Raw genomic sequence first — 16,294 nt, 5'->3', positions numbered from 1 at the left:
AAATGGTGATTTAAACAGCTGCAAATATGACTGGCCTGTTAAAGGTCACTAATTCATAAGTTTCAAACTGCTTAGTAAATGACACACTGTAAACACTAGTTCATTTTTTCATTAAGTTCCAGCAAGTTCACTGACCTGCACTAAGGATTTACAGTCAAGTTTCTGACAAGTAAATATTAAAAATCCTAAATGGCCTCCACATAATCAGGTGGTTATATTTAAATCTGGATATGCAGTCTTGTTGGCCATTAGCCACCTACTGGGTAACATGATTCCACTGAGTTCGCAGTTTGGTGGTTTTGGTGTGGTGGGGGGAACCTGTAAATTAATTTTCTACCGCATAGTACCATATTGTGGCCACAAACCAAACTACCGACTGTACAAAATATACTTATTAGCCCAGAAATTGCTGGAGTGGGTCACCTCGCAGCAGGCCGCGGCAGTTAAACATTTTTTGCTCACCCTTCAACTCAAAAAAATTTGCCCTGCAAATTGTTGGATGTGCACGCTGATAATGGGGCATCTCGGACCTTGGTGAATGGTGGAACCAACAATCTATCTCCTTAGCCAATGAGAGTTAAGGATCGCGAAAGAAAGAGAAATATGGAGAATGGAGAAGGTGAATAAGAGTCAAATTAGTTAAGAAAAAGAGGGGAAAGTCTGGATTGAGAGAAAAAGAGACACAAAAGTAATTTAGAAAAATTGATTTAAAAATATCCAAGAACAATTTATTACCTGCAGGAATGAGACTCCACAGTTTCAACTGTTCCCTTACTGGGTCAGAGAGGCTGTGTGGCATTGCAGGAATATAAATCTTTGCATTAAGAAGGTATTTATGCTGTTAAGTAGCAGCCCCGACTTTCTGCAGTGAGGTAAATGGGTAATTAATATGCAAATGCAACAATTTCTTAAAACTCACAGGGAGGTTGATGTTCAGCTTCTGTTTTCATGAGGCTAAATGGCGGAGTGACACAAATCGTTCAGGCATTTGTAGCGATTCGCAACTCATGGGGCATCTCTTCCTCACCATAAATTGTGGGTAAATTGACGCACCAATAGCAGCATGTGTATTAACACCTTTATTTTCCCAGAAAGTGGTTTACCTTTTGTGCTTTGATTGGACCTGCACGAGGCTGCTTCTGTCTCTGCTCTTTTGGCTCTGGTAACTTCTCAGCACCTTTTTCTGCTAGTGTCACTTCACACTCTGTTGCAGCTGTAGCAGTAGTGGTGGTGGTTGTGGCTGTTGTGGTGCTGCTGGTGGTGGTGCTACTTTTTGGTGCAGCCAAGTGACCAGACTCAACTCCAAGCTCAATTCCACCCTCCTGACTAGAAGCTGTTCCCTGCAAGAAAGAAAATGGAAAATATTGTTTATGCAATTATATTAAACAACTGCATTAAGCAGCAGTTCTCAATAAAGATTCCAAATCATAGTGATGAATATTAATGAATCATATGACACTTTATAACCTGCAGCCATTTCAATTATCTTATTTTAGATATATGGCGCAAGTCCTTAAAGAGCAAGTATTCAGTTCCTTGTTCCAGTTAAAGACCAGAACAAGGCAGGTGACTGGTTTATGTCCTCTAACATGAAGCTCACCAAGTCCAACCAGGGAGAAGAAATTATTTTAGAGTCAAAATAAATTAAGAAAATCCTTGGCTTTGCTAACTTGTAACGTTTGGCTGAGCGCAGACAAAAGCAACATTCGAAGAAACATGCACTAATATTTTGAAACACAACTCTTTGCAACTGCAGAAAGTAAGTTTTGGTAATGTTTCTAGGATATTTGCTAACGTTCTAACACAATCAAGAAAGGATAGTGATTTTTAGCAGGTACAATATCACCCTTGTGTATCAAAGTGAAATGCCCCATACCAGAATTAGAATGGTATATGAATTACTAAGAAATGGTGTAATTCAGAAACATTTTGTTGTCCTTTTTAAAAGTTTATGATTTCAGTGCTGGAGAATAGAATGTTTTCTCGCTTTAGCACAAAGCATTTCAAGGTTGGTGAAGAACAGAGTACAGTTGCATAATATGCCGTAAAATAGTCTCCCGATGTCTTAGTATAGTGATAAGTGTGCCTTAAGTGTATGGTACTGAGCACTGCAAACCACCAAGGTACCAGCATTTACCCTTTGTCTGTGCTGAGCCTGCTGATTTCAACCAGGGTGGTACCAGAGTGCTCTAATTCTCCTCAGTTTGTAGCCAGGGAAAATGGGATAAGAGAACCAGTTGGAGATCCCACTTCTGATTGCTATCTGAGGCCCCTTCTGAAAAAAGTGTATGTATAAATGGGGTGGAAAGCCAGGCTTGTTTGCAACACACTCTTGAGTCAAGCAGCTTGCCTCCACTGACCATATGATACCATGACCTGGTGGTATAACAAGATCCCCTTGTAACCTGAACGAGATATGTGACTTTTATGCGTGCTTCTCTCCAACCTTTCCAATAGTGGATCAAGCAGACACTATATAAAGATGACGTTTGGTTCAAATCATTAAGCCAAATATGCAGAACAATAAGTTACAAATCAGCTTCATTTAGTTCAATCATTACAACTCACATAACAAAAATAATGAACATGTTATGATACTGCAGTGGGCCAATGTGCTTGACTAAAACAGACCAAATCTTCTGTATTCTGACTTATTTAGCCTACCTTTTCTGGGCCTTTATGGCCCAGAACCTTGACTGTTGCAAAAGCTTTACTATTTATTAGATGTCTGACATTCTGTTTAATTCCTGCCTGTTAGGTCAGAAAGAAACCAAAAATCTTCCAATAAAATTGGTAAAATTTGTTATCAATTAGAGTAAGTTACTGAAAAGCTAATTTACAGTCTATGAGAAAGCATTAAAGCTACCACCTTAATTACCTGTTAACTACCCTATTATTTAACATGCAGGAATACACTATGCTTTTAAAACACACTTAAAGTAACTTCATTACCCAAATCCTTTTTTAAAAAAAAACTATTTTTCCACAAAAGATAGCTCCATTGCTGATCAGCACATTGAGCAGATTCAAGGAATCAACATATGGCAAAGAATTCAGGTGTTTTTGAAGAACTCATCTCAACCATGGGGAGAATTGACACAAACTTCATCTTTACTTCACATTAATACTTTGAAATCACCACCCTGTTTTTACAGGAGAATAAAATCCAGCAAATCTAAATTAATGGAGGTGCTTATACTGAAACTTCAAAGGATCTCAATTAGACTTTGTTGACAAGTGGGGCATGTTCCCTGGGCAAGCAGCTTTGCATTGTTTGTGTTCAGCATAGCACAGAGGGTATAAATTCAATATAGTATTAAATGCTCGTTAAGTGTTTCGATATCCTGAGTTGATTCAAATGTTAATACAGATACCCCATCTGTCCCTGTTAAAATGTAAATATTTAAGTGCAGAGAGACAGAGAGAGAGAGAAAAAGAAAAAGAGAGCACAACCATGCAAGACAATGCATGCTTCTTGCCAGATGAACTGCAGTTTGAGTCAAGCAGTAAAAATGAGAAATAAGAACAGAAAATGCTGGAAATACTCAGTAGGATAGGCAGCATCTATGGAGAGAGAAACAGGGTTCATGCTTCAGGTCGATGATCTTCAGTCAGAACTGGAAAAAGTTAGAGATTAACAGGTTTTAAGCAAGTACAGAGGCAGGGAAAGGGGGGAGGGGGATGAAGAACAAAAGTGAAGGTCTGTGAAAGGCAGGAAAAATTAAATGACAAAAGGGATGATGGTGCAAAGCAAAAGGAGATGGTAACAAGTAAGAAAACAAAAGCTGGGTCTACAAGAGATGTAAATAGGAATAGCAAAATCACCACAAACACCTGCAAAACCTGTCCTTTTACCTCCTCCCTTCTCACCGTCCAGGGCCCCAAATGCTCCTTCCATATAAACAGCAATTTACTTGTACTTCTTTCAATTTACATACTGTATTCACTGCTCACAATATGGTTTCCTCCGTATTGTGGAGACCAAATGTGGATTGGTCGACCACTTTGTGGAATACCTCCATTCAGTCCAAAAGCTTCCAGTCACCTGTCAATTTAATTCTCCCCTCCACTCCCACCTCTACATCCTTTGCCTTCCACATTGTTCCAATGAAGCTCAACATAAGCTTGGGAACAGCATCTTTCGAATGAAGAGTTCCACAAACACATAATAACCTATGCTCCCATTTTTTCAGATGGCAGCTGTTCGTGATGATTCTGCTATTCCTATTTACCTCTTCTAGACCAATCTCAGTTTCCTTACTTGTCACATCGCCATCTCCTTTTGCCTTGAATCATCACCCCTTTTTGTCTCTCCTGCTCATCAGACCTTTTTGATCTTCCCTTCCTCCTGTACTTGCTTAAAACTGTTACATCTCTTAAGTTTTTCCAGTTCTGATGAAAAGCTATTGACCTTAAATGTTAACTGCTTTTCTCTCCATAGATGCTGCTTGACCCGAGTATTCCCAGCATTTTGTTTTTTAGATTTCCAGCATTTGCAGTATTTCTTTTTGGTAAAACTGAGGTGCTGCTTGTTCAGAAATAATGTGGTTCAACTGGTCTGAGACTGATTTAATATAAACGCACCAAGATATGCATTTAAAAAAAAAATCCAACACATTACTCTGCAAATACTTATACTTACCTCAGGTGTTGGGGAAGATCCAAAAGAAGTCAAGGGCTTATTCCATGCACTGATAGATGGAGGCTGTGGAGGACTAATGGGTCCCACTACAAAAACAAAAGCAGAATTACAATAATTTTTCGTCATACTCCATACCTTTTCTCATTTTCCTAATGAAAAACTATTTTCATTTCTTCAGTTGGAAAATTCATAGCAGACATACAATTGGTTTTGCCCTTGAGTTGCCCTATTCTTCCCAGAGCATGATACGCAGTGTCGCAGACTAGCTAACAACTGTTAGAATTTGCTCCAATTGTAGCAGACAAGCTCAAGTCTGTGAAAGTCCTTGGGACTCAAACTCAAACATGTGATTGGAGGAAGACCTGCACTACCAGAGCTACTGGGATTCCAGCAACTTTGATCACATTTACAAAAATAACTGAAATTCTAATTTTGGAACTAATTTCTAGTATTAGCCATAATTAACATGGCAGAAACTTCTGTCATATTTCACGAAAGTAATCTTTATTCAAAAAAGTAGGTGGGAGATGTGATGCGGGTTGGGTACAAAATAAGTTCTTGCAAGTAGTTGGTAGATTAATTTATTTACAGCAAGGTCACCCAGTTGGATAATTGTCATTGCATATATATATATATATATATTTATAAAGCAAGAATATGAATTGGGAAATACAAGCGCCAAAAAAATGTCAGACACAGATGAAGCACCAGCCAGTTGTGGCTCAGAGACATGTCAGTCTACACCCTACCATGACTACCTGGTAGGCAGGTTTTCATTTTAGGAAGCCAGTCACAGTAGAGAAAGGAATCTAGGCCATTTTACCATGCCCAGCAACTTGTCCACTGAGAATTAATAAAGTAAATTGGGGAAAACTATTTTCACTGGTCAGTGAGCTAGTAACTAGAGGGCATAAATTTAAGACAAACAAAAGAACAAAGGGCAAGGTTAGGGGAAATTTCCTTGCAAAGGGTGTTATCAGGACATAGAATGCTCCACCAGAAACAATGCTTTAAAAGTAAAATGGATAAATATTTTAAAAATAAAAAAGGGCATGGAGAAAGAGCAAGGGAATGAGATTATAGCAATAGCTTTTTGAGAAAGCCAATACAGGTGCAGTGACCTCCTGTGATTCTAAGTGGCACATACATAAAGATGTATAAAAAAAGCAAATATACCTAACAGGGAAGAAACAAAATAATGAATTTTTTAAAAAAACAGTTCATACTAACATTTTGTGGCGATATCAGAAAGGACAGCAGATGAACTCATCTTGTTGTCCCACAGCTCTGCTTCTAACGTGCTGTTCAACTGTGCAGGGGCCATTGTCTTGCCTGAAATTGAACACTCTGTGTTATTTCCTGAAGCACAGCTTCCTCCCTGCACCTTGGATTGTTCTTGAACTGGCACTGAAATCTCAGTTGGAGATGCTGTTGGAGCTGGAACTGGAACTAGTGCTGGATCTTGAGCTGGAACTGTGACTGAAGCCAGAGGCCCAGCCTGTTGCTGGGGCTGAACCTGTGACTGGATTGAAGTTGGAGTCTGCACCTGAACTTGTTGGGCTGCCTGTTGCTGCTTTTTTGCAAATCGTGGAGGCAGTTTAGAATTCTGGCCTCTCCCCTTCTCATTCACATTCTTTTTGTTCCAGTTCTGTAAGAATAAACAGATTAGTTATAAATAACATTCATCAATATGCATACATGTAAACATTCCAATGGCACGGTGTACAAATTATTAAAACATCAACATGTAGCTAACAAAACCATTACATCAGTGCACAGTATTATAAATCTTCAGCAAAATTTTATATATTGAGACAGAGCCAATTCAAATCAATGTTTCAGAGATATATTTGAGCATGCACAATTTTTGATTTTACATTCAAGACACTAGATCACTCAACAAGCTTCTACACTGTATGATGAATAACTAGCTACGCAATTTTAATACATACAACTATGGCATTTTATTTTACTGATACGAAGTTCAGTTTGAAAATGCATCTCTTCACTAAAATTTTTGTTTTTAAGCAGTTCTAGTTTCCATTTTATATTTCATTATGATTCAGAAAAATTATCACTACTGAATCTGTAAAATCTAACAAACTAGTCTACAGCATTGTTGATACCAATGCATCACAGCAGGGTATTACTTTGGAAATCAAGTTGGTAAGACTTAAAAGCAGCATCTGATGTAGATTCTTTTTTTTAAATAAATGGTAAATATTCTAACCACTGTACCAATGCGTGGATTGCACTGCTTTGTTCAAAAAGTTAAGATTTTTGAAGTAACTGAGGCACACTTCCACAAGATGGCCTGAGATAAATTTAAGAAAGCACTTGCATTTGTCAAATCACTAAACAGCAACTGAGTAATCATAGAGTCATAGAGAGAAACAGCACTGAAACAGGCCTTTCGGCCCACCGAGGCTGTGCCGACCATCAACTACCCATTTATACTAATCCTACATTAATGGGCGGCACAGTGGTTAGCACCGCAGCCTCACAGCTCCAGTGATCCGGGTTCAATTCTGGGTACTGCCTGTGTGGAGTTTACAAGTTCTCCGTGTTTGCGTGGGTTTCCTCCGGGTGCTCCGGTTTCCTCTCACATGCCAAAGACTTGCAGGTTGATAGGTAAATTGGCCATTAGCAATTGTCCCTAGTATAGGTACGTGGTAGGGAAATATAGGGACAGGTGGGGATGTGGTAGGAATATGGGATTAGTGTAGGATTAGTATAAATGGGTGGTTGATGGTCGGCACAGACTCGGTGGGCCGAAGGGCCTGTTTCAGTGCTGTATCTCTAAACTAAACTCCCATATTCTCTACCACATCCCCACCTTCTCCTACCACCTACCTACACTAGGGGCAATTTACAATGGCCAATTTACCTATCAACCTGCAAGTCTTCGGCTATGGAAGGAAACCGGAGCACCCGGCGGAAACCCACGCGGTCACAGGCAGAACAGGCAGTACCCAGGACCGAACCCGGGTCACTGGAGCTGTGAGGCTGCAGTGCTAACCACTGTGCCGCCCACTTTCATTACACCACTTTGATATGAAAATTATAATCTACACAGAATACTGGCCACGTAAAATTTCAAAGCAATTTGAATGGGAGATTTACACACATCAGAAAAAGGTTAGGAATTAGCATTTCCAGTGAATTTCATACTGTCAGCATATAGATAAACCTATATAGCTTTTTCATTCATGGGATGTAGGCGTCGCTAGCAAGGCCAGCATTTATTGCCCATCCCTAGTTGTCCTTGAGAAGGTGGCAGGAGCTGCTTTCTTGAACTGCTGCAGTTCGTATGGTGTAGGTACACCCACAGTGCTGTTAGGTTGGGAGTTCCAGGATTTTGACCAAGCAACAATGAAGGAATGGCAATATATTTCCAAGTTGGGGGCGTGTCTTTCTCGGTAGTGGAGGTCATGGGTTTGGGAGGTGATGCTGAAGAAGCCGTGGTCAATTACTGAGCTGTATCTTGTAGACTGTACACACCACAATCCTGGTGTTGGTGGGAGTGAATGTTTTAGGTGGTGGATGGGGTACCAATCAAGCAGGTTGCTTTGTCCTAGATGGTGTTGATCTTCTTGAGTGTCATTGGAGCAGCTTTTACCTCGACAAGTGGAGACTATTCCATCACACTCCTGACTTGTGCATTGTAAATGGTGGAAAGGCTTTGTGGAATCAGGAGGTGAGTCACTTGCCACAGAACACAGAGCCTGTGACCTGCTCCTGCAGCCATAATATTTAAGCAGCTGGTCCAGTTAAGTTTCTGGTCAATGATGAACTCCAGGGTGTTGATGGTGGTAGATTTGAGAGTGGTAATGCCATTTAATGTCAAGAAGTAATGGTCAGAGTTTATCTTGTTGCAAATGTTCACTGCCTGGCACTTATATGGTGTGAATGTTCCTTCCTATGTAATCAACTAAGCAAATAGTCTTCAAATCAAAGCCGAATACTAATTTACCTGTACAACTTGCTCCTCCTTTTTTCTGCGTTCTTCATCTTGTAGACGTTTCTGTTGTTTCTTCGACACAACTTCAGTAAATCCATCATCAGTTGTGCTGCACTGTGAGTCTTCAACCGTTGTCACCTCTGGGTGATCATCAATGATTACTACACCTACCATGTCAAATTGAATTGGCAACATTAACCATCTTGATTTGCATTTGTAACAGATGTCACTCTCCAGAATGTGAGTATAAAACAATGAAAGCAAGAATTTGCTATGCGACCAGGAGAACAAGACAAAACATTTTACACTGGAGCAGAAGGAAGATTTATTTGCACCGAAAACTAGAGGGAGTCCAATCCATATTATGAAGTAATGAAGCAAGAGGCAGGGAAAAGGTGAGTAACCTGCTGTTGGGCCTCCACTTCATTCTAAATCAGCCACTGAGAGACAGTTGCCCAGGGATGACTCTCTCCCAGATGTTTCTTCCCGATGAAGGAATTACTGGCCTTTAAGTGATGCTCTTCCATGGTGGTACAGCCAATACTAAAAATACATCAATCTGAGCGATCGTAAACTCACCACCCGCCACCCCCCCCCCCCCCTCCCCAAACTATGACACCAACTGATCTCTAACTTTGCTTCCCACTTGGAGTATTTAATAGCAGTCATCTTCAAAGGAAGATAAAAGGGAACTCACATTATCTATGGAAGGATACAAGTGCCCTTCACTTATTAAGACCATTACAATGAAAAATTGAAACTTAAAAATATTATATTTAGGAGTTCATTAAGCAATTAAGTCAGAATTGAGTTTTCTTTCAGATTGTTGACACATAATCCATAGCACAATGTTGGCAATTAATAGTACTCACTGGCGTAGTTATTCAGGTCAAACTGCGATAGAGCATCAGGCTTCTCTTTTGGTTTCTTAGCTGATTTTGACTCTTCCCTTTTCTTGCCAGTTACATCTTTAGCAGATTTTGGAGCTGTGCCTGTATTGTTACTTTCCCCTGGATGGTGAGCCATGTTACTGCTGGTGGGATCAATACCAATCATTGCGGTTCTCTCTTCAAAAGGCCTACATCACACAAACCATACAAACACAAGAAACTGACCACCATCCCCTAAAGATAAGACAGTGCATCCTACCACCCCCGTGTCCCCCAACCACAACAAGGTAAAACTGCATGGAAAAATAAATGATGGAAAATACACTGGGTACACAAACAACTCATCACGATTATCTTAAGGTGAAGATGTATCTATTAATTCTGCAAGTCTTTTACACCCATCCCTATGTTACAAGTTCCACTGTTCAAAGTGAAAGTCCCTGATTGCCAAAATGTTACAAGGTTTCTTCTTAAATTACCATTTCTGATTTGTAAAAGCTATATCCTTTAAAACATAAAAACCCCATTTCCAACATAAATGTGGCTCTTGCATTTCTTCGTCCCAGGAAAATCAACCTCAGCATCTTTTTGGTGAATTTTGTGCTAAACAAAGAAAGTGATGTTAGTGATAAGAAATTAAATGTTTTCCTAGGTTAGGCACTCAAATGTCAGCAGTAAGCACTCCCAGTTCAAGTGAGTTGCACAGCAAAGCTCAGTGTAGTCACAAACAATGTGCTTCAGCCTCAGCCCTTAATGCCCAGTGTGGGACTTGTTCATTTTACACACCACTGCTGTTATGAAAGTGCACATGACTTCAATGATGTCAGTGACAAAATACAAAGTAAAAAGGTAGGCATGAGTGACCAAAAGGCAATCAATAAATGAAACCCATTCAAGCTTTTTTCTTTCTGGATAAGTACTACCAGTTGCCACTTCCATCCAGAATTCATCGGACCCGACTTCCAAAATGTAATTATAAACCCACCTGGTAAGTTCCAAGAACTTAAGTAAATTTCTTCATAAAAATAACTACAAGACATTAAGGTCACAGTGGACATAATATTAATTGAAGCACACATGTTACAGTGTTGCTCTACATCTGGAGCAGTCTTTACATGATATATATATTCAATGCTAACCTGTGTGTTTTTTTTTAAAGTGGAATTTTGAGCTCAAGGGGATATCTGCGCTGAAGAATGGAGCACTTCTCAATTTGGTCACAAGGTGCAAGTAATACAGTTTCAATTGGCATTCTGTAAAGTAAGCAAAGAAAAGCTCCTTCTACTCCACTCCAATATGCCTTTAAGCCGAATTCACGAGAATACCATGCCTGCACAATGCACATTGAAATCTCTGCTGCATGTATCCTAGCACGCACAGTCCTGTCCATTCACCAAATCCTGACCTCGTAGAGGTACACTGGCTCCTCTTCCTCAATACCTCTGATTGAAAATTATAACCCTTTTATTCATGGCCTTATTCCTTCACATCTCCAATGACCTCCAGCTGCAAGTCCCATGCCCGAATTCTCCATTCCTCTAAACCTGGTCTCTTATGCATCCTCCCTCCCCCTTCACCCCACCATTCGCAGCCATGTCTTCAGCTACCTAGGCTCCACACAGAAATTTCTCTATTAAATCCCACTGCGCTCTCTCCTTGAAACATCTCTTTGATCAATATTTTTGTTACCCCCTAATATCTCCTTCCTTGGCTCGGTACCCATTTTCTGATTATGCCTCTGGAACACTATGGGATGGTCTATGTTTAAGGCTCTATATAAACGGAAGCTGCTTTTGCTAACCATACACACTCGCAACTGGGTGCTGAACATGCATATTTGCTTCATATAGAGCAAATACAGCTTGCAGAAGTCAATTTTTTTTTGTGGATTTAAAACCAGAGGAAGAAGAAAAGAGTTTCTGCATCATCCAAGTTCCCCTAAGTTATCTCCATTTCTAATTTTATTTGTGGAACGTGTTGCAATTCCTGACAGTGACAAAAACGTATGGCACAGGGTAAAAATGAGCAGCTAAGTTAGGGTGGGGAAACTGATGATCTCTCTGCACCAATATTATGACACAAAAATGGTGCAACCATAAAAAAGGAAAAAACAAATCAGCTTGTTAACAATTCTCACTGGTTAAAGTCTAGTCAATATTTTTGGCAAAGAAGTAGTTAATTTAGGTAGGTTATAATGATTTGCCAATAAGCACCTTGAAAAACATCACTGATCAGATTTCAACTTAAATGTGAATTGCAGTTTAAGTACTTCAAGTTGTCAGAAACCACCCAAAACTGCCTTGTTAAACAAGTCTCCCTTGGTTTGAAATAGTTTGAACAGATTGTCAAAAAAATGAAATGGAAATGTCAACTATGGCACAGTCCATCCAGTTGAAGAAATACTCTTAAAACTACCAGTAAGAAAATGTGCCTTTTCACCTACCCTCTTCTACCAGGCTTTGACGACAGTCCACTGCGTCTTTCATTCTTGCTCCCAGAATAATTTCTGTTAGGCTTGCTTGCTCCACTGTTGCTTCTACGATTCTGCCGATCTGCACCTGGACGCTGGCTGGAAAAGCTTCTCTTTGCAGCATCCCTCTTTGGAAGGAGACTGCTTTCTCCAGACTTTGTTGCAGCCTGCAAGTTGATATCCACCGTTTTCTTTTCACTTCTTTCACGCCTCTCGTTGAAGTCACTACTTTCAGAAGCAGTCTCCCATTCTTCATTAGCCTGATCTGAAGAGTTCTGATTGGATAAATCTGGTGACTTGCTCCCAGCCACATCTAGGGAATTTGTGTGCTCCTTCACACTACTATTGGGGATTGTATTCGTCATTACAGTTGCAGTGGTCTCATTCACTTTAGCTGCAGCTTCTCTCTCTCTCAAACGCCTGAATCTTGGTGGCTTATCTTGTCTTGGTGGCCGTGTGGGTCTTTGTTTACGAAGTTGCTCTCTGCTATGGTCAAATTTACGTTCTGATTTAGCATGTCTCCTATCAAATGGAAGTGTTTCAAAATGGTCTACCTTTTTTGTTTCCCTATCATCTCTCCTGGAAGTCTCGAACCTATGAGGCCATATTGAATTCGAAGGCCCTGGCTTCCTCAAAAGTGCAGATCTTGAGCCACCACGGCCTCCAGCACCCCTACCACCTCCTCTAAACATTCCTCCCCTTCCACGTCTTGAAGGTTCACCTCTGGGAAGAAAACCAGGTTTTGGCTTTGGGTCCTCCTCTTTTAAGGGTGGTTTTTCTGATGACCTATTATCAACCTTAAAGTTGCTTTCAGATCTGAAGGACTTTTGAATGGGTTTACTCTCTGGCCTTCCTTCTTTCTTTAGGCGCTTTCCTTTAGTTGGATTTTCTTTGTCAGAAATTGTATCACTTGCACTTTCGTGAGCTTCAGTATCAGAATCTGTTTCAGAGCCATGTTGTCTGCGGCGTTTAGGAATCTCTTCAAAATCAGAGCTTTCACTACGTGTTTCGCTCTCTTCCCTTTGCCTAAATGAAGGTGCACTCGATACATGTTCTGACCTCTGCCTTGGCTCCCTGTAACGAGGATATTCTCTGCTGCGGCCTCTTCCTCCACGTCCGCGGCCATTATAGGAGCCTCTAAAGCTGCGCCCTCGAGAATAAAATTCTCCACGGCCTCTCCCCCTATATCCCTGGTCAGGAAACCAATCACGTTGTTCCCTAACTTCTTTCCGATAGTTACGTGGGGGTAAACCAGAATCCCTCCTGACAGGAAACCGGTTATCAATATGCTGCCTTTCTGAGATCTGATTCTTAACATGTGGTTTCTCCTGCTTCTCATCTTTTTGTGCTTGAACTGAAGTAGCTTGATTGCTTACAGTTTTACTAACTGACGTAATTGGTGCAAGTGTCTCAATTTTATCTATTAATGGTTTTCCATCCTGGCATACCTTTTTAGCCACTGACGTAGAACTGTCTGGAAGAGATTTTTCAGGTTCGCTTTTGATGACAATTTTATTGATTGCCTGAGATGGTTCTTTCTTTTCAGTTTTTGCAGCTTTATTACCTTTGATTGGAATGGAATGGCGTTCCTCTTTTTCTTTTCTTTGCTCACGTTCTTCTTTCATATCTCTCAGCACAGGCTTTTTGATTGGACCAGAACGTCGCACAGGCCTCATATAGCCTTCATCTCTCCTATTAGAACCTGGTCTAGGACCCCAACGTGTGTCATACCTGGACTCTCTTCTAAATGGCTTCTCATTCTTCAGTCCTTCAAATGCTTTACTTTCTTTTTTTGATTTTTCTTCTGGTTTGTCTTGCTGATCTTTTGGTTCAATAGACCGGTTTTGTATCTTAATTACAACCGGCAGAGAATCATTCTTCTGATCCTCCAACTTCAATGAATGGTTTGACCCACGGGATAGACTTCTCTTTAAGACAGTTCGAGTTTCTGCCTGTAATATAGGTTCCCCCTGTGAGCCCCGGGTCACAGCCAAATTCACAGATCCCAAGTTCACAGTGTCAGCCACTTTGTCAGTTTGAACAGGTTGCGTATCTTCCAGTGATTTGCTTTTAAACTTTCCCCTTTCTTCATCTGTCTTTTCCCTGAAGAATTCCTGGTTCAGTTTATTCAAGTGTGGTGATAATTGTCTTTTTTCTGTGGAATAAGCAGGCGTCTTTCTCTCTTGTTCCACAGCCACCTCAGACCTAAAGACATAACAGAATGATTAGAGCTGCATGGCAGGCAGTGTTTAGGAGTGCCAACTCATGTCACAACAGTGGAACACATAATCTCAACTGTAAGACCACACCACTAAGTCAGCGAGCACACCTGTATAACTATGAAGCATTGCCTGACTTTCTTATTCAGCATACAACCAAACCATGATTTCAATAATGCAGACTTCCTTTACCGCCCCGCATGGTGAGTGGGCATTCTTGTGTTGGCAGGCTGTGACTAGTGGGGTACCACAGGGATCAGTGCTTGGGCCCCAGCTGTTCACTATATGTATCAATGATTTGGATGTGGGGACCCACAAATGTTAAATTTCCAAGTTCACGGATGAACACAAAACTAGGTGGGAATGTGCGTTGTAAGGGAGATGCGAAGCAGCTTCAAGGGGATTTGGACATAGTGAGTGGGCAAGAACGGTGAGTAAGGCCTGCAGAGTATTGACAAGCTATTTAGGAACACAGGAGCAAGAGTAGGCAATTCAGTCCATTGAGCCTGCCCTGCCATTCAATATGATCATGGCTGATCATCCACGTCAATGCCTTTTTCCCCCACACGATCCTCCTATCCCCTTATGTCATTCGTATTTAGAAATCTGTCAATCTCTGCTTTAAACATGCTCAAAAACTGAATTTCCACAGCCCTCTGGGGTAAAGAATTCCTAAGGTTCATAACCCTCTGAGTAAAGAAATTTCTCCTCATCTCTGTCCTAAGTGGCTTCCCCCTTATTTTGAAATTGTGCCCCCTGGTTCTAGATTCCCCAACCAGGGGAAACATCTTAGCTGCAGGTACCTTGTCTACCCCTTTAAGTATTTTGTAAGTTTCAATGAGATCACCTCTCATTCTTTGAAACTCTAGAGAATACAGGCCCAGTATCCCCAATCTCTTTTCGTAGGACAGTCCCGCCATCCCGGGAACAAGTCTGGTCAATCTTCGTTGCACTGCCTCTATGGCAATAATATCCTTCCTAAGGTAAGGGGACCAAAACTGCACACAGTACTCCAAGGGCAGTCTAACCAAGGTACTAAACTTCACTATGCCTGTACTCAAATCCACTTGTGACAAAGGTTGACATGCCATTAGCTTTCTTAATTGCTTGCTGCACCTGCAGGTTAGCTTTCAGTGACTTATTGACAAGGACACCCAGGTCCGTTTGTACATCTACACTTTCTAATCTCTTACCATTTAAGAAATACTCTGCACATCTTTATCTCTTACCAAAGTAGATAACCTCACATTTTCCCACATTATATTCCATCTGCCACGTTCTTGCCCACTCACTAAGTCTGTCCAAATCCCCTTGAAGCCGCTTCGCATCTTCCTTACAACACACATTCCCACCTAGTTTTGTGTCATCTGCGAGCTTGGAAATATAACAATTGTGGGTCCCCACATCCAAATCATTGATACATATAATGAACAGCTGGGGCCCCAAGCACCAATCCCTGTGGTACCCCACTAGTCACAGGCTGTCAATGCAAGAATGACCCGTTTATTCCTACTCTCTGCCTGTTAACCAATCCTTAATCCATGCCAGTATATTACCTCCTACCCCACATGCTTTAATTCTGCTAACCAATCTCCTGTGGGGGACTTTATCAAAAGCCTTCTGAAAATCCAAGTATACCACATTCACTGACTCCCCTTTATCAATTCTGCTAGTAACATCTTCAAAAAACTCCAACAGGTTTGTCAAACATGATTTCCCATTCATAAATCCATGTTGACTATGTCCAATCACGTCCTTCATCATAGATTCTAGAATTTTCCCAACCACTGATGTAAGGCTAACAGGTCTGTAATTTGAATGTGACAGGACAGCACATCTGAACCCCATCTGGTCTACATTCCATATCCACATATTGTATCCAGCAGACAATATTGAAAAATTATTAGGGGCAGATAGCCAGATGGATTTTAACTTGCTCTCCCCATATTTCCTATCCCCAGAAAGGCACTAAATCAAGTTATACGAACATACTAATTAGGAGCAGGAGTAGGCCACTCGGCTCTTCGAGCCTGCTCTGCCATTCAACAAGATCATGGCTGATCTGATTGTAACCTCGACTCCACATTCCCACCTACTCCCGATAACCTTTCA

The 16,294-nt window shown here is 40.9% G+C and overlaps 1 protein-coding gene across 6 annotated transcripts in view; it reads right to left on the bottom strand.

The window, feature by feature from the left end:
- The window catches only part of prrc2c (proline-rich coiled-coil 2C), a 110,455-nt gene that overhangs the window by 41,546 nt on the left and 52,615 nt on the right, over positions 1 to 16,294 (bottom strand). For 4 of the 6 annotated variants that reach the window (XM_068037784.1, XM_068037779.1, XM_068037783.1 and 1 more), the window contains exons 16-21: positions 11,937 to 14,168; positions 9,476 to 9,681; positions 8,616 to 8,770; positions 5,873 to 6,290; positions 4,643 to 4,728; positions 1,104 to 1,340 (exon numbers count right to left, since the gene is read on the bottom strand). In XM_068037784.1, the coding sequence (XP_067893885.1) occupies positions 1,104 to 1,340; positions 4,643 to 4,728; positions 5,873 to 6,290; positions 8,616 to 8,770; positions 9,476 to 9,681; positions 11,937 to 14,168 (3,334 nt within the window). The remainder of the gene's footprint in view (positions 1 to 1,103; positions 1,341 to 4,642; positions 4,729 to 5,872; positions 6,291 to 8,615; positions 8,771 to 9,475; positions 9,682 to 11,936; positions 14,169 to 16,294) is intronic. The other 2 variants (XM_068037781.1, XM_068037782.1) reach the window with 2 other exon arrangements.

This window comes from Heterodontus francisci, chromosome 8 (genome assembly GCF_036365525.1).
Source record: "Heterodontus francisci isolate sHetFra1 chromosome 8, sHetFra1.hap1, whole genome shotgun sequence".
NCBI classification, from domain to species: domain Eukaryota; kingdom Metazoa; phylum Chordata; class Chondrichthyes; order Heterodontiformes; family Heterodontidae; genus Heterodontus; species Heterodontus francisci.
Note: the sequence above shows the minus strand (reverse complement) of the source record. Positions and strands in the feature narration are given on the sequence as shown.